At 52.1% G+C, this 16,270-nt stretch overlaps 8 protein-coding genes across 8 annotated transcripts; 3 read left to right on the top strand and 5 right to left on the bottom strand.

Annotated features, from left to right (window-relative positions):
* Positions 1-19: 19 nt before the first annotated feature.
* On the bottom strand, positions 20-1,256 carry AtWU_04714 (4-nitrophenylphosphatase; the record flags this gene model as incomplete). The annotated part of the gene is made up of 5 exons (XM_035499825.1): positions 20-694; positions 752-843; positions 900-968; positions 1,048-1,069; positions 1,152-1,256. 5 exons carry the CDS (start codon positions 1,254-1,256, stop codon positions 20-22), a joined length of 963 nt encoding a protein of 320 aa, XP_035355718.1.
* A 548-nt stretch (positions 1,257-1,804) lies between these two features.
* AtWU_04715 (replication factor C subunit 2) lies at positions 1,805-3,128 on the bottom strand (the record flags this gene model as incomplete). The annotated part of the gene is made up of 4 exons (XM_035499826.1): positions 1,805-1,969; positions 2,018-2,821; positions 2,878-2,956; positions 3,007-3,128. The coding sequence occupies 4 exons, from the start codon at positions 3,126-3,128 to the stop codon at positions 1,805-1,807; spliced, it is 1,170 nt and encodes a 389-aa protein (XP_035355719.1).
* Positions 3,129-3,412: 284 nt separating this feature from the next.
* On the bottom strand, positions 3,413-4,707 carry AtWU_04716 (putative protein transport membrane glycoprotein Sec20; the record flags this gene model as incomplete). Its single annotated transcript, XM_035499827.1, has 3 exons — positions 3,413-4,011; positions 4,070-4,317; positions 4,394-4,707. The coding sequence occupies 3 exons, from the start codon at positions 4,705-4,707 to the stop codon at positions 3,413-3,415; spliced, it is 1,161 nt and encodes a 386-aa protein (XP_035355720.1).
* A 583-nt stretch (positions 4,708-5,290) lies between these two features.
* AtWU_04717 (mitochondrial 54S ribosomal mL53 protein) lies at positions 5,291-5,611 on the top strand (the record flags this gene model as incomplete). The annotated part of the gene is made up of 1 exon (XM_035499828.1): positions 5,291-5,611. The coding sequence occupies one exon, from the start codon at positions 5,291-5,293 to the stop codon at positions 5,609-5,611; it is 321 nt and encodes a 106-aa protein (XP_035355721.1).
* A 474-nt stretch (positions 5,612-6,085) lies between these two features.
* Positions 6,086-7,206, bottom strand: ipp1 (inorganic diphosphatase IPP1; the record flags this gene model as incomplete). Its single annotated transcript, XM_035499829.1, has 5 exons — positions 6,086-6,224; positions 6,277-6,360; positions 6,416-6,759; positions 6,818-6,937; positions 7,030-7,206. The coding sequence occupies 5 exons, from the start codon at positions 7,204-7,206 to the stop codon at positions 6,086-6,088; spliced, it is 864 nt and encodes a 287-aa protein (XP_035355722.1).
* A 1,805-nt stretch (positions 7,207-9,011) lies between these two features.
* Positions 9,012-10,352, top strand: AtWU_04719 (tRNA-dihydrouridine(20) synthase (NAD(+)); the record flags this gene model as incomplete). The annotated part of the gene is made up of 1 exon (XM_035499830.1): positions 9,012-10,352. One exon carries the CDS (start codon positions 9,012-9,014, stop codon positions 10,350-10,352), a length of 1,341 nt encoding a protein of 446 aa, XP_035355723.1.
* Positions 10,353-11,234: 882 nt separating this feature from the next.
* AtWU_04720 (DEAD/DEAH box helicase) lies at positions 11,235-14,609 on the bottom strand (the record flags this gene model as incomplete). The annotated part of the gene is made up of 1 exon (XM_035499831.1): positions 11,235-14,609. One exon carries the CDS (start codon positions 14,607-14,609, stop codon positions 11,235-11,237), a length of 3,375 nt encoding a protein of 1,124 aa, XP_035355724.1.
* Positions 14,610-15,294: 685 nt separating this feature from the next.
* On the top strand, positions 15,295-15,842 carry AtWU_04721 (vacuolar ATPase assembly integral membrane protein VMA21; the record flags this gene model as incomplete). The annotated part of the gene is made up of 3 exons (XM_035499832.1): positions 15,295-15,401; positions 15,557-15,642; positions 15,706-15,842. The coding sequence occupies 3 exons, from the start codon at positions 15,295-15,297 to the stop codon at positions 15,840-15,842; spliced, it is 330 nt and encodes a 109-aa protein (XP_035355725.1).
* Positions 15,843-16,270: the final 428 nt, after the last annotated feature.

The following is a 16,270-nucleotide window of genomic DNA, read 5'->3' on the forward strand; positions in this document are numbered from 1 at the left end:
TCTACCTACTACCAATCTACTACTGATCAACAACCAACAAATCCGCCAACCGATCCAAATAAACCTTCGGCCTCACATCCCCCTCCACAAACTCCTCCTTACTACTAACCCCCGTCAACACCCCCAACGTGCCCCCAAGCCTCCCCTCAATCCCAAACCTAATATCAGTATTCGCCCGATCCCCCACCATACACGCCCTACTGCGATCAAACCGAAACTTCCCCTCAATAGCATCCATCATAGCCTGATTCGGCTTCCCAAGGGACGTCGGCTCCTTCCCCAACATCATAATCAACGGCGCGCTCATACTACCCGCACCGGGAAACAAGGTCCCAGAGTTCGGCAACGTCGAGTCAATATTCGTAGCCAGGAAGACCGCGCCCCGGCGAACATAGTGATACGCGAGGGCGAGCTTGAAGTAGTTGATGTGGAAGTCCAGACCGACAAGCACGACGCCGACCTCCGGGTCGAGCAGCGTGGAGGCGTCCCCGGATGCGATGTCCTTGTAGTCTTGCGGGGTGATTTCGCGCCGGTAGGCTGGGTCGGTGCCGCCGATGAAGGGGACGTTCTCGGACGCGAGTTCTTGCTCGATGCCGGTTTCGCCGATTACGAAGACTTTACGCTTGTTGGGGGGGAGGGAGAGGATGCGGGAGATGTAGATTGAGGCGCTGTAGGAGGAGGAGAAGATTTCTTCCTGTTCGTTGAGATTAGGGTTAGGTGGGTGCTTTATTGTTTAGTGGGATTGACGTACAGTGTTGCTGGGGATTCCTAGCGCTGTGAGCTTCTTGTTGTAGTCGGCGCGTGATTTGGTGCTGTTGTTGGTTACGAAGACGACTTGTTTGCCTGGATGCTTGTTAGCTCTTTCTCTTCGATGGTATTAATGTATGACGGAGGTATACCCTTTCTCCGCAGCATCTCAAGAGTCTCGTTCGTGCCGGGGAAGAGGTGGTCGCCCGACCAGAGGACGCCTGCATGCGCATCATGTCAGTAAGTATGTATGTATGGGTCAGTCGGGAGAGCGCGGAGGCGCATGGGTATGCGACGGACCATCACAGTCGAAGAGGAAGACCTGATGCCATTGTCAGTAAATCTATATTTTGTATGCTTCCAAATATACCATCTAGTCAGTAGTAAGGCATGGTGTGACTCACATCGAACTTGTCGAGGAATTCCTGGATGCCCGCAGCGTCGCCGGTCAAATAGCGGGGTGTATGCGTCGACGCGGGGTATTCCGAGGAGAGAGCGGAAGTTGCCATGTTGGCTGTCTATGGTATTCAGTCTATGTCGGAAGGAATAGTAAAAGGGACTGTTTCCGGTTCTAATAAGCAGACGCAAGGAATGGCCGAATTGCTTGCCAGAAAGTAGAATGACTCGAGCGGCGTACAGCAATCCGGGTCTCGGTGAGAACAGCGAGCGGGCCGCACGTGAGGGGCCGGGGGCGGATATCCCAGCCCTACAAATGAACTACAAAGTGCATGAAAGTTGGTATAGAAGTGATGTGGATGCTTTTAGCTCGTTCATTATTATATCATACAGTCGTAATCTCCAACTCCACTCCGACCAAAAACACATCGAATGGAGCAGCACGTCTGCTGTATCCCGCGGACTGGTAGCGGCCGCAACTGTAGTTCAGCTCACTGCAAATGTGGACGACGTCGCATATCCTCGCGGCCTTGTATCTCCTGATATCATCAGGTTGTATGGCTGGTCGCCAGCTCTTCCACATCGTATTGGAGGAGTCTCGGCGGAAAAGCCCTGTTTCAGAAGTAGAGTAGCCCAGGGGCCTCAGGCTCTCCAACCTGATCTAAGCTCCTCCGAGGATGCCAGAGATCTTGAGGGCTATATCCAAGATAGATAGGTGCTCATCCGCACCATCGACCAGACGTCGATCCATATCCGAGAACGCCATAACGATCTTGTTCTTCTGGATATCAGGGATCGCATCGTTGAACACCACCCGTCGATACAACTACCCAAAATTAGCATCAATGAACTCCCGCTGCGTCCAACCACATACCTGCAAAAGAAGCTGCGTTGCACTCCACCCATCAGCAATGATGTCTGTAACCACCTTCGCAACAGCCTCATAGGAGGACCCGATCTTCTTCGGCTGCATTGCCTGCACCAACGCATCCAATACGCCCTCCGGAACAACACCAGCAATCTCCTCAATCGTCCGAATAGTAATAACCTCCGACTCCTGGTCCGTCATCTCCTCATCCTCATCCTCGTCCTTCTTCCCAGCCCGGCCAGCCCCAACCAGCTTAGCCGCACTCTGCATATACGTAATCGCACGTCGCATATCACCCTCACTGCAAGCAATCAACTTATCGACAACCCCATCCTCCAACCTCAAATTCTCCACCTTGGCAATATGCTCCAATCTCTCCCCAGCCGCGGAATTATCCAGCGCCTTGAACCGGAACTTGCTGCAACGACTAGCAAGTGGCTCGATAATTCTTGTGACGTAGTTGCAAACCAAACAGAAACGGGTGATCCGACTATACTGCTCCATTGTGCGACGCAACGCAGACTGCGCATCCTGCGTCATACTGTCCGCCTCATCGAGAATAATAATCTTGAACGGCGGGCACGGGTATTGCGCCAGGTATTCCTCGCCCAACCCCGTAGAGTGTGTGAGTTGCGCACGGGCAAAGTTCTTGATCTTGTCACGTACGATACCGATACCACGTTCGTCGGAGGCGTTCAGTTCGAGAATGCGCGAGCGGTAGAGGGAGGGTCCGAAGAGGGATTTGGCGAGGGCGAGGATGGTGGATGTTTTTCCGGTACCTGGCGGTCCGTAGAAGAGCATATGGGGGAGCTGGATACTCGTTAGCAGGGTGTCGTTTCTCACTGACGAAGGGGTTCATTTCGTACGTTGGAGGCTTGGAGTGTTCGTTGGAGGACTTTTGTTGTGTGATCTTGAGCGGCGACATCATCGAGGGTTTTAGGACGGCTTTCTAGATGTCAGCACGAGTGCTATATTTGATCCAAAAGGTGGCATACTATTTCTCAACCCATGGTTGTTGCTTGGCTTGTTCTTCCTTGCTATCTGTGGGCTTCGGTTTCGAAGGGTTCGCTGCTGCCGCCGCAGCGCGAGCCTTGTTGTTGAAGAAGTTCGCAGCCATGGCTTTGAGAGTGAGTACCAGACTGCAGCACTGCGATTGATTGATTAATGGTATAGCGGAAGCTGCTGTCGGAGCTCTGGCACACGGGCGGAAAGCGTGTCGGGACGCGTCTCCACGTGATACGCGATGGCGCCAAGCCATTTATTGTTCGCTTGAGGCCGAGGCAGTGATCTAGTATCTATAGAGTTGATCTAGATTTACGTAGGCAATTAAGCTCGCTGTAAGAAGCTAATGAGCAGGTACACTTCTGCGCTTGGCAGTCATCATCACACATTACTTTCTATCTATAGTTCGTCCCTCTGCTGTGGTATATCCGTCGCCTCAAACATCCTCTTCTTAGGATTCCGGGGCAACTCCGCCTGCCTTTGCCTTTCCTCTTCAGAAATGTCATCAATGTTGGTCTCCTCCTGCTCCTCGCTTTCTTCCACCATTTTGCCGATCTCATCGATTAAGCGGTCCTCCTCTGCCTCATCCGCAACCGGAATTTGATCCCATACCGCTTCGCCCTCAGCGCTTTGAACGTTCGGCTCCACCTTGTGCTCAACTACTGGAGTCTCTTGCGGCACATATTCGAGCATCGTACTAGGTTCAGAAGACTGAACAGCCTTACCAGTAATCCCAACGACGCCCAAAATAGCAAACGTAAACCTCGCGAACAGCCTGATGGGCAGCCAGACAAGCCACCACAAGGGACCGTATAATATCCGCCTGAAGACAAGCCAAATAATGGTGCCCACCAGAATGTAGAAAGCCGTCTCAAGGTACCACGTATCCGACTTTTGCGAGCGGAGCAAAGACCCGATGAGGTTGCGCGACGACGAAATCAGAGAATCGAGATCTGTGTAAGATTCTGACAGCGAGGAAAGCGCAGCAGTCGATTGTTCTAACCCAATATTGTTAGCCATTACTCCGACAAGTCTTTATGATAAACCAGCACAAACCTAACGTCTCCTGCGCAAACTGACTCCGCGACAGCTCCGCCTGCATCAGCTGATGCGTCCGTCTCAGCGCAGCCGTAACATCATTCGAAGCATTCATGACGATATCATCCTGCGTCAATTTCTCACTCGACTGCTTCTTCCTCTCCGCACTTTGAGATCTCGTGAATAGTAACTCTCGCTCTTTTCGTCGGGCAACTTCAGCGTTCCGTTTCGCTTGTAATTGTGCGTTCCGGAAGTCTCCTCTCGTTCTGTCATAGACATAGCACACGTATTAGTATATCATCCATCAAGAACAGACACAGAACAATAATTAACTCCACTTACCTCTTCAAATCATCCGCCAGTCGTCCAGCCAAGGCGATGACCCGTTCTCTTTCCGACTCCTTCTCATTATCCACACCCTTGCGCCGCGTATCCGCTGCAGCCTCCAGAGCCTCGACTTCGACCTTCAGCAACTCCAATTGCTCCTCCGCTTCTTTCAGACGAGTATGGATTTCCGTCCCCAGTTCCAGACGAGGCTGATCTCCCTGTCCAACCGCAGTCGTGAAGCCCTTTAACCGAGAAACCAGGGGATGTATATGAGACAGAGCTGTGGAGAGCTCTTTCAAGCGAGCTTGTAAATCGGTGATGCCGGACATTTTGCGTGTGCGATGATGTAGAAGTAGTAGTAGATATCGCAGGAAAAGTACAATAATTATACAGAAAAGTGCCTCGCTACAGCATCCACAAGAGCCCGATCCCCAAACAAACCAAGACACCGAAGAAGAAAAGACAGGTGAGAATCAAGAGGGGGGAAAAGGCGGAGATGGCCAATGTGTCCGCAACTTACTTTACAGCGTCATCGCGCCCGTTCCTGAGGCCGCCGCCGCCGCCGCCGATCTACCTCCCGTACCACGGCACATGTTTGCATGTTAGACAAACACCACCCAGCGACCGACCGACCGCGCTGCGCATCCCGGAGAGCGGACGGATTTGAAGATAGTTGAAGTTATCCGTGAAGGGTGATTATTTTCTCCGCTCGATTCCCTAGAAATCATACACCACACCACGCAATTACCTCAATTACATAGTCAAGGTCAATTCCCTTGACTCATAAAACTCATACCACCTTTCTACATCTCCAAACACCTACAAGGTACGTCTCCCAAACCCCATCAAAAACCATATAAACTAACAATTAAAAAAAAGACTCTCCAATCCTACAACAAAACCACCGCCAAAATGACCATCCCTCTCTCAACAATCTCCACCTTCCGCACAACTTTCAACCCTTTCCTTCGCTCCGCCCGCCCCTGCAGACTCATCCTCTCTCTCCTCCGCAATCCCACGACCACGCCGGCCTCCAGCCCCGGCCACATCGACATCAAGGTCACTCAGCTGCCGCGGTCGTCGACGCAAGAGCCCGAGTTGACGATAGGGTTCAAGAATGGCAAGGAGTTGAAGATTGAGGTTGGAAAGCGCCAGATGAAGATTGGGGATGTGGTTGAGGAGATTGCTCGTGTTGGGAGAGCTATTGAGCGTGAGGAGGCGCTGAAGTCTTAGAGTTTCTTTTTGTTTTCAGTGTTTGTTTTATTGGGTTTGCATGGATTGAGTGGTGTGCTTGCATCGGCATGAAATGAGGTTTGTCGTTGTGGCGCGGAGATTTCACTTGTCTGTCTGGTCTATCCTGTCTACTCGGGATTGGATGAGAGGCTGCGCAGTATGATTTGGGGGCTTTCAGGACCGAAGGGGTGATTGTGTCGGTCTGTTTGTACTTTGTACTATCATGTTCTGTATGTGTATGTGTATATATTAGCCATTGAGTGATACTCCATTTCTTTAGTGCTGGGTCCACCCGCTGTCCTTTAGTAGTAGTTTGGAAGAGCCAAAGAGCGCTTACATCTTGGCCGGATACGGTATCATATGTCTGACAATAACTACGATAAACTACGATAAAGAGACCAATATTGCACTTCTGTAAAATTTCCTCTAGGGAATGTGGTATTGTGGTATTTAAATTTTGTTATATAGGTACATTTAGACGGCGGCACCGGAGATGAAGAACCACTTGTCAACGCTGCCGTCAATGGGGGCAGGGGGGAGGTTCTCGCCCTTGGGGATGGCAGCGAGCTGAGCAGCGTCAGCACGCTCGGCACCCTCAACGGTGGTGGTAGCACTAAATGCAATTAGTATATCATCTTCCTAAGTGAGGACTCAAGGGTACTTACACGCTGATCTCACCACGGGGAGACTTGCCGGAGATGAGCTTCTCCCAGGCGTCAGCGCACTCGCGGATGACATCGAGAGCGTACCTATGGGTTGAACTGTTAGCCTTGATACATAATATAAAGCACCGTCAGCACGTACTTCTTGTTCTTGCACTCGCCGGAGAAAGCGAACTGGTTCTCGGGCTTTCCGTCGGGGATCTTGTAGATACGGAACCACTCGTTGGTGGCGCGGAGGAGGCCAGGGAGGTGGCGCTCAACATCCTCAACGTCGTTGAGCTTAGGAGCCAGGGGGTCGTTGATGTCGATGACAATGACCTTCCAGTCGGTCTCCTCCTCATCGAGAAGAGCCATCACACCGAGGACCTTAACCTGCTTGACCTGACCGGGGTAGCCGACGAGCTCACCGATCTCGCAAACGTCGAGCGGGTCGTTGTCACCCTTGGCCTTGGTCTCGGGGTGGACAGTGTTGGGGTCTTCCCAGGTCTATGTAAAAGGTCAGTGCGGGGTGGTACAAAATTTGACGTGGCGTTCTTTTACATACCTGGGGGAAGGCGCCGTAGTTCCAGAGGTAACCCTTGTGGGGGAAGCAGTTGCGGACGTAGCGGAGCTTGCCCTTCTTCACATCCTGCTTGATGGGGTTGAGGAACTCCTCCTTGGAGATCTGGGTCGCAAAATCAGTATACCGACGTCAAGCTACAGCGTAGCCCCCCACTTGCAAGGGGGGTTGTTGTGTGTATATTGTGGCGTCCGTACCTCCTGCTTGGCGTTGGTCCAGCGGGGGATCTCAACGACCATGTTGAGGATGGTCTGCTGCTCGTTGGCATAGAGGGGGATGTCGTGGAAGGGAGAGACGGGCTGGCCATCCTTCTCAATGTAAACACGGTGCTCCAGGGTGTTGGCCTGGCCGATCTTGCGGACGGTGTAGGACATGGTGGGCGATTGCGGCGGGGCAGCGGAGGTGGAAAAGTGTTTGAATAAAAGGGCAGCACGAGATGAAGCGGACGAAACCGAACGATCAACTCGAGAGGAGGAAGAGGGAGACAAAGCTGAAGCGGAAAGAGAAGAAGAGGAAAGAAGAGGAGGGGAGGGAGAGGAAGAGAGAGAGGGAGGAGGAGGGGGGGCTTGCTTGGTGGGGGGAGCCAGCGTTGCGGATGTGCGAAGGACGGGCGAACAGCCAGTACGCGCGAGGATCGGACAGGCGGTGGGTGGCCGGCTCAATGGATTCGAATTCAATGCGCGGCCTCCAACTTGGACTCCCTTGGATACCCTACGGACCCCCGGGAACATTGAAAATGGCTTTGAGGCTATGCCCGTGTTGAATTGGTTCAATTGACAACCGGACAAGGTGGGAATTCGTGCTCGTAGTCCACGGCGAGGTATAAAAAAGGGATGGGAATCGATGGAACTGCCACGGTCGGGAAGGAAAATCGGTCGGAAAAAGAGACCCAGCCTCGGGTTCTACTATTCCTTTTTCTTCTTTTTCCTCATGTAATAATTCTCGACTACTATCTGTTCAACCCGTCCCTAAGTATATCTTCAGTACGAAGTATTTGATGGCTACAGCGAAGGGGAAGCTATTCACACCCCTTCTCCAAGTCACACATGACCAGGCAATATACGTACTCTTTCCCAACCCTAGTTCCAACTAGTCATCAACCTGCTCCCACCCTCCATACCTGGCTGGATGCCCACCAACTCTGAGACTTTCGCCGCAGAATGACTGGTCCTGGATGGGTCTCCACCGCTGATGGCGTTCCACAGTCCTGGCTTGTGCTGTCCCTGAATGGTCTGACTGGTGGGATATTGCGACATTCCTGGTCCCAAGAATCCAGTAGCCAACCGGAGACCTTGCGATGGACTGACTGGTAGACTACTACTAGTACTGTAGCCAAAGTTGATGACTGAGGTTGTACAATTTATACTCTCCAGACTGTAGATCACCTTTCACTACACACACGTACAGAGTGTATGCAGGATCGTCTATCAAGGCAGTCGAATCTGTCAAATCTGTCACTGTCATCAACATTCAACATATCTCTGCAAGCTTGAACACCTGTCATGTTCACGGCTTGGCAGGTACCCGAACGGAGAGAAGACATGCGAAGTAACAATCCATTGTAACCTCACCAGAACCGATCAGGCAAATCCCCATGTGATCAGAAGTGACGGGAACAACCAGAGCCATGGATAAATCTAGAGCTCAGTCTACACTACCAGGGGCCGCAATGAGGTTGTGGCTACTTCCTAAAGGGGTAATATTGCAGTTATCTCCACTGCAAAGGCTCGATCAAACCCTTTCGATATAGGTCACATGATGTCTACCTATAGCGTATCGAGTATACCATGGCGTAATTGGCATATTGTTTTTCTCTAGTATAGTATATCCCTATCAGAATCTGATAGTGAGCCTCATAAGCCTTGAAAAAGGCGCACTTCCAGTCATCGCCTCTACACTCCGTCCCCATCTGTTCCCCATAGTGCTCTGGTACAGATCACATGACTTGGCAGGGGAAGAAAAAAAAGTTATCGGGTATCGCCACGTGACCCGGCATTTTTCGTCTCCGCCTCCACCGGCTTTGATCCATCAGCGATCTTGTATGCGACTTGATTCATAATATCACTCTACTACACTCCTACGGGCTCATACCGCTCACACAGCTCGTTCATCTTCCACACTACACTATCCTTACTCCCGTCAACCCGATAATGCTATGCTAAGATTCCTCCGTACCGCAATGGCTTCTCTCACCACTCCTCCCCGCGTCCCCATCCCCGCCAACGGGGTCGACTACCGTGGCAAAGTAGTCCTAGCCCCCATGGTGCGCTCCGGCGAATTACCCTCCCGCCTCATCGCCCTCAAGTACGGCGCTGATCTCGTTTGGGGCCCCGAAACCATCGATCGGGCCATGGCAGGCGCCGTCCGCCGCGTGAACCCCCGCAACGGCACCATCGAATTCACCCGCATGCCCTCCAACGGCGGCCGCACCGAAAAGGCAGGCCAGGAATCCGTGATCTACCGTCTCGACCCCGTCCGCGAGAAGGGCAAACTCATCTACCAGATTGGCACTGCCACGCCTGAAATCGCCGTCGAAGCAGCCAAACTCGTCGCCGGCGATGTCGCCGGTATCGATGTGAACTCGGGATGTCCGAAGCCCTTCAGCACGAGCGGTGGTATGGGTGCGGCGCTTCTCAAGACACCGGATAAGTTGGTTGCGATTTTGGAAGCCCTGGTGAAGGAGGTCGGGACACCGTTCCAGATCGGTATTTCGGTCAAGATCCGCATCTTGAAAGATCCGGAGGAGACGAGGGCTTTGGTCTCGCGGCTCGTGAAGACAGGCATTACAGGCTTGACTGTGCATTGTCGGACACCTCCCATGAGGCCCCGTGAACGCGCTATCCGTGATCAGGTGCGCATGATTGCCGACATCTGTCATGAGGCTGGTGTCGCATGTGTCATAAACGGTGATGTAACCTCCAAGGATGAGGGACACGCCTTAATGAAAGAATTCGGCGTCGACGGCGCCATGATCGCCACATCCGCAGAAGCAAACCCATCCTGCTTCCGTACCGAAGCTGAGGGCGGCCTTCTCCCTTGGAAGGAGGTAGTCCACGAATACATCAAGTTCTGTCTCGAGTCCGAGAACCGCTTCGGCAACTCCAAATATCTCCTCAACATCCTCGTCCCCGGCAAGCTCCAGGAAGGCAAGAACGCTAAGGCAGCCAGATCTTACGCCGACACATGCCATGCCCTCGGATTCGAGGATCTCCTTCCCCTCGCCATGCACGTGGACGACATCCTCAACCTCACCGACAAGTCCGTTACCACCAAAGACCTCCAGCCCGAACACATCCGCAGCAAGGCCGTCCAGAACGCCATGGAGAACAACGAGTCCGCACGGGCTGCTGGCGGTGCCTCTCGCGTCAAGTCTACCTCTCCCGCAGTCAGCGCAGGCGGACCAATTCGCACCAACTCCATCCCAGCTCCTACGAAGACCAAGGCTGAGGCGGAGACCCAGGTTGATGTCTCTGTTCCGGCTCCTGATGCTGCGCCCCAAAAGCAGGAGCTGACAGCTTAACTCAACCTGATGCCTCTGCATCCCTTGCTTCCTTGCCTTGCCTTTCTTCCCCTGCCTTTTTGGTTTTCAAGCTCCTATCGCATTATCTGGTGTTAATTATTGGTTCCCCCATTTGCTGCATTTCGAATAGATTCCCACGGTGTGTTGTTAATAGAGGCTCTCGTGTTCTAGGGATTTTACATACATAGTACTACACGAATATATACGAATCAAAATTACTAGTTAGTCATTGTCTAGCTGCCAGCTTAGTAGTCCGCATAGTAATATGTGGTACCACATCCGACCCTTCAGTTAATCAATCAATCGATATATTACTAGTATCAACGCCCACCTATATATGTAGTATGTAGTAGCATGCGTATTGAACCCAACCCCCGAGACACGGGAAGAAGGACACAAGAAAACCCCAACTCCTTTTCTATTGTCAAACAGTAGAGGGAAAGCAAGAGGAACCAAGACCCAATTGAAGAAAACCCACTTCCTCAGCCCACAAAACCGAAATGTTCGGTGAAACTAAACTACTAGCAAAACAACTCTCCGGCATCTTCTCCGCGTTGTGTAGGTATGTATGTATGTGTGTAAGCACCGCCACTCTCTGTGGTGATGCTGTAATGTAAGGCAGAATGTAGTAGGGTGTGTATGTGTTAGATAGGTAGGTAGGTGTAAAAGACCGCTGGGAAACACAAGGTAACGGTCACATGCGAGCAAGCATGGGTTTATCAATCGCTGGTGTATCGTGTATTAGACGGAGGGATGGAGAACGAAAAGTTGTAGGTTGGATGAAACAAGACAGAAGATAAAATGAAACAAGATTGCGCCCGATACATGTTTTAAGCTACCATATAGCATATAGTAGCAAGAGTACAAAATAATGTGTCACGTTTATGCGTCATCGGATTTATCGTGCTGCATGTCCGCAAGAACCATATCCTCGACCACTTTCATGCCTGCATCTTCGGCCTTCTTGGACTCGGCACCTTCTTCACCGGCCACGGCTTGGTCGAGCGCAAGCTTGGTCTGTCCGAGAGCGTAGATTTGCTCTTCGATGGTTCCCTTTGTCACAAGGCGAATGACTTCCACTTCACGGGTTTGGCCGACACGGTGGGCACGGTTCTCGGCCTGGACGTCCTCCTGGGGGTTGAAACTGGAGTCGAAGATGATGACTTTGTTGGCGCAGGCCAAGTTAATGCCTGCACCACCGGCTTTGGTAGAAAGGAGGAAGACGGGGATTTCGGTGCGCTCGTGGAACGCGTCCAGGATGGACTGGCGGTCTTCGACGTTTGTCCTGCCGTCCAGTCGAACGAAGCCGATGTGCTGATTTTCGAGGACGTGTTCGAGGATATCCATGACTAGTGTGAACTGAGAGAAGACCAAAGCACGGTCGCCGTTCTCCTTGAACCGCTTCAGAAGGTCACAAAGTTTGTCTACTTTACCGGAGTCCATCCATTCGTTGTTCTTCAGAGCGAACCTGCCCAGAGAATGAGGGTGGTCCACACACATGGTGTGGCACTCGAAGTCGTTGTATGCTTGGAGTTCCTCATAAATGATATCCGGGTTTGAAAGAGACCATTGCTCCTCCTTGAGACAAGCCTTGGCCATGCGGCTTAGAGTGGAGTTATCGTAGTGACGTCTGTAAAGCAGGGGATGGATGGCGGCTTGTCGGAGCTTCATCAGAATGTTGGCGGACTTGTTACCAGTCTTCTTTCCAGCGGCTCGGTCAGCCAACAGTTTGCGGACCTCTTCTTTCTCATGCTCATAGATTTCGCGTTGCGCAAGGTTCATCTCGCAGTACTCAACATGTGAGATCTTTGCAGGCAAGTCAATGACTTGGTGCTTTTTACGTCGCAAGACGAAAGGCTTTAGCATAGACTTTGCGCGTTCAATCCGTTGCGCGGAAAGGAGAGCCGAATGCGATTCATCCACGGTCTTTGCTTTGTTCGCAAAGATGTACTGCAGCTCCTCCTTGCGTTCCTGGAACACCTTCGGAAGGATGAAGCCCAGCAACGAGGCTAATTCCTGCAGATTGTTCTGCAACGGCGTACCTGTCAACAGAAGTCTGAAGCGGGCAGGGATCCTGATGAGCTTCTCGTAGAGCACTGATGTGCTACTCTTCAGCATGTGTCCCTCATCATAGACGCAGACACAGAAGTCCATATTGCGGAGGAAGTGGGCATCCACCTTGCCCTTGGCGATCGTGTAAGTGGTGATGATAACATTGATACTATCTCGGTTGTCTTCAATCGTTTCTCGGATGACTGCCCGCTCTGCCTGACCAGCGTAGTAAGGCATGACGGAGAGCGTGGGACAGAACTTCGAGAACTCTCTGAGCCAATTTTCGATCGTAGACGAGGGCACAACAACGAGATGAGGACCCTTGATTCCCTTCTCGAACAAGTGCGCCAAGAAGGCAATGACCTGGCAGGTCTTTCCAAGACCCATGTCGTCGGCCAGGATGCAACTCAATTGGTTCTCAAACAGGAGAGACAGCCAATTGATGCCCACAATCTGGTAATCTTTCATCTTCAAATCATCGCGCATGATCCCGGGCTGAGAGATGAAACGGCCTTTGCGCGGTCCAGGCGCGGGACCGTCACTATCCTCATCCGAGCGCTGGCTAGCGGGTGTTCCTATCCCGGAATCATGAGACTGAGAGTGGGCATCTCTGGGATTGATGGATACCAGCTCCAGTTCTCCCTCTTTCTTTCCGAAGATGTCCACACCCCATCTTTTCATCTCCGCCGCGACTGGCTTGCCGAGCGCTTCGCATTTTGCAACCAAAGAATCCACCGCCTCGTAACCAACCCACATATCAATGCACTTGTCGACAATCTTGTCGCCGATCGGCTTTGGCGTTTTACGGCCACGGCCGCCCTTGGGCTTCGTCTCTTCCTTCGCCGGGGGAGGAACAGCACGGGCACGGTCTAGCGATGAGAATGGTCGGAAGGATATGACGTGCTTCGCAACGTCTTCAGTGATTGCGGCGATGTCGGCAAGATCCAGGACACTGCATTTGTTGAAGAAGTTCAAGACTCTTGTCTCCACTTGACCATCCCCTGCTGGTTCCTCCACGCCGGAATCGGAATCCTCGTCTGATATTATCATAGCCTCAGGGGACTCGGAGCGTTGAGGGGATGCAGGTTTCCGCCCTTGGACTAGACGGCCAGTCTTCTTGGGCGGCGTCTCAGCACGAGGCTCAGAACGAACCGGACTAGGGGAAGACGCCCGAGACTTGGGCCCTCTCATTAAGCGCCTGCGCGGTTTCGCGTCCTCTTCCGCTGGTTGTGACGGTTGTGATTGCTGCTTCTGGGCCGACAATGTCCTCTGCATGTTCATGGCAGACCACTTGTCTTGAATAGTTCCGCGCGCCTTAATCTGCTGCTTCGCGGGCGCAACAGGAGAGGCCCGCTTGCTCGCAATAAGCTCGTCCTCGGAAGATTCAGCCTTCTCCGTATCAGCCAAGTGCTCCAGGGCAGCCTCGTAGTTCCCACGTTTTGAGAGAAGCGCCTGCATGCATGCATGCACAGACTTCTGCGGCATGACCTTCAACATCCTCTCCACCTTGACTCTAACTTGATAATCATCTATGTCCTGCAGCGAAGAAACATTCGTACCCACAGGCTGGGCACGCGAGGGGCCATCCTGTCGAACCTTCTTCACGGCCGTGCCTCTGGGAGCGGGGTCCATTTGAGCTGCCGGGCGCTTCGCACTAGAAGGATTGAAGACTGCGGATGTGGTGATCTGCTTGAACCGATCCATCGGAGACTCCGCGACCTTTTCAGGGCTGCGCGACGATTTGGCGAACAAAGAGGGCTTGATATCTATGCTTCTCGACGCTCGGTCGTCGTCATCATCAGATGAGCCGCCGCGATAAGTCGGGCCGTCATCTTCGAGGTCTATTATGGGCGCACGCTTAGCCGGACCGACAGGAGGGCGAAAGCTGGTGCCAGCCGGGGCCATGGCACTGGAAAGACGACCGCCGTTCGGAGTAGGATGAGAGGGGGAGGAATTCGGACCTGGAGGAGAGGATGCGGCGACCTGAACGAAGGAATTGTTCTTTCCGGAGTAGGGAACGTCCAACACTTGCGTAGGCTGAGTGTAGCGCTGGGTGGCAGGGGTCAAGGATTGAGTTGCGAGTGGCTGGAGATGGCTGACAGGCACGGTGGCAACCGTCTCATATTCTGCTGCATCATCCTTGGTTGGGGTACTGTGAACGACTTTCTTGTCGCTCACGGGCGTATCGGGGACAGTGTCTTCCATGGTCGGTGACTCAAGATTATCAAAGGGAGAAAGGCAGACGAGAGGATGGCGTCATGCCCCGGGGCAAGAGCCAAAGGGGAGCACCGAATTGGGGGGAACTTGAAAGGAAGATGTCAAGATCGATCGGGGATCCTCTCGAGGCGAAACGATAAATCGACCGCCTGGGATTTTCTCCGCAAAACGCGCCCGGGACGCGCTGTGGTCACGTGGTCTGGCGCTTCAATTAAAGCCGAGGATGGCAGTTGGACGCCAACCCCCTCTTGATCGGGGGGATCAGAGCTCCCTCTTTATATGATTCACCGGTACAAGGCTGGTCTCTTCACTAAGGCGATCCTCTTTCCACCGTCTTTGCCTTTTCTTTTGTCACTAAAAACGCAGCCAGATGTCCCCTCTTGTAAATGGACCAATCAGAGGCCGGCATTGCCTGAACTCCGGAATGAAATCATCCGCTGTATAAAACAATCCATGTCTCTCTAATGATTTCAAATTCCATCCAGACGAACAGTGTACTCGAGAGCATACTATATATTCTTTAAATAGGATAGGAGAAGCTGTACTTGTCATCACCAATTATATCCTGATCCTTTCTTTTGTCGATCATCCTCCGGCTTTCACGCATTAGTCCCCGGAAAATCAACACCCAACATCAAACCTGTCAACACCACAACCAACTACCATCATCAACATGGCCACTCGTCGCTCCGCAGAGAAATCTCCTTCTCCCAAGGATGTTGTCGCATCTTCGGGCTCTCCAAAGCCCTCTGACTCAGATGTGACCCCTGCCGTTCCCACGTAGGTGCATCTCATTCGTCCCTCACCAATGAACACTAGGCCACATGGCGGCTATCCTGAACTACCGGTTCAGCCCAACGAACGCATACACCTTATCAATACATATTACGCACATACCACCCCCTCCCTAACTCGAACTAACACATCACTTTCAGAAATGTAATCATGAAACTTCTCGGATTTTCCTTCGCCATGGTCGTCATTCCTATCGGGATGTACTTTGTTACGGTGGACTTTGGAGGTGAGCATCCCAATTACACCACACTTACTAACTATCTTCATGTCGATTAACACTTTGGAACAGCAAGCCCCACAGTCGGCGGTATTGTGGCCGCCATCATGGCTAACGTAGTTCTCGTCGCATACATCTTTGTTGCGTGGAAGGATGATCAGGCGGAGAGGGAAGCTGACGCCAAGTATAAGGAGAAAAAGGCACAGTAAATGGTACAGCCGCTCTGTCTTGTTGTCTTTGTTGTTTCCCTTTCATTTAATTCCTGGCTCTGGGGGCCCTGTATTGCAGAGATGGCGTTCATGGATCGCTCTGTTTTCGTATGCTAGGTATGTACTTGTCGTATCGTTTGTCCTGAAAGCTATGTCGGGATAGTATGTATGTAATGGTTTAGGGAAATACTCTGAGTGTTATGATACCTTCTGGGTTACTGGTTGTGTGATTGGTCACGGTTACCTCAAGGTATACTTACTATGCCAACAATAAGACAGATAAAACACAGCCTGAGTGAATGCCTCCAATCTGTTTTCAACATTAAGATGAGCCATCCTGGCGAGTAATATGTTCAATTCAAATCACATATCTGCGCCTTGAGATGCACGACATCAACAGCAGATCCGCAGCAAGCATTTCATTATAT

This window comes from Aspergillus tubingensis (assembly GCF_013340325.1).
Source record: "Aspergillus tubingensis WU-2223L DNA, scaffold_6, whole genome shotgun sequence".
Lineage (NCBI taxonomy): Eukaryota > Fungi > Ascomycota > Eurotiomycetes > Eurotiales > Aspergillaceae > Aspergillus > Aspergillus tubingensis.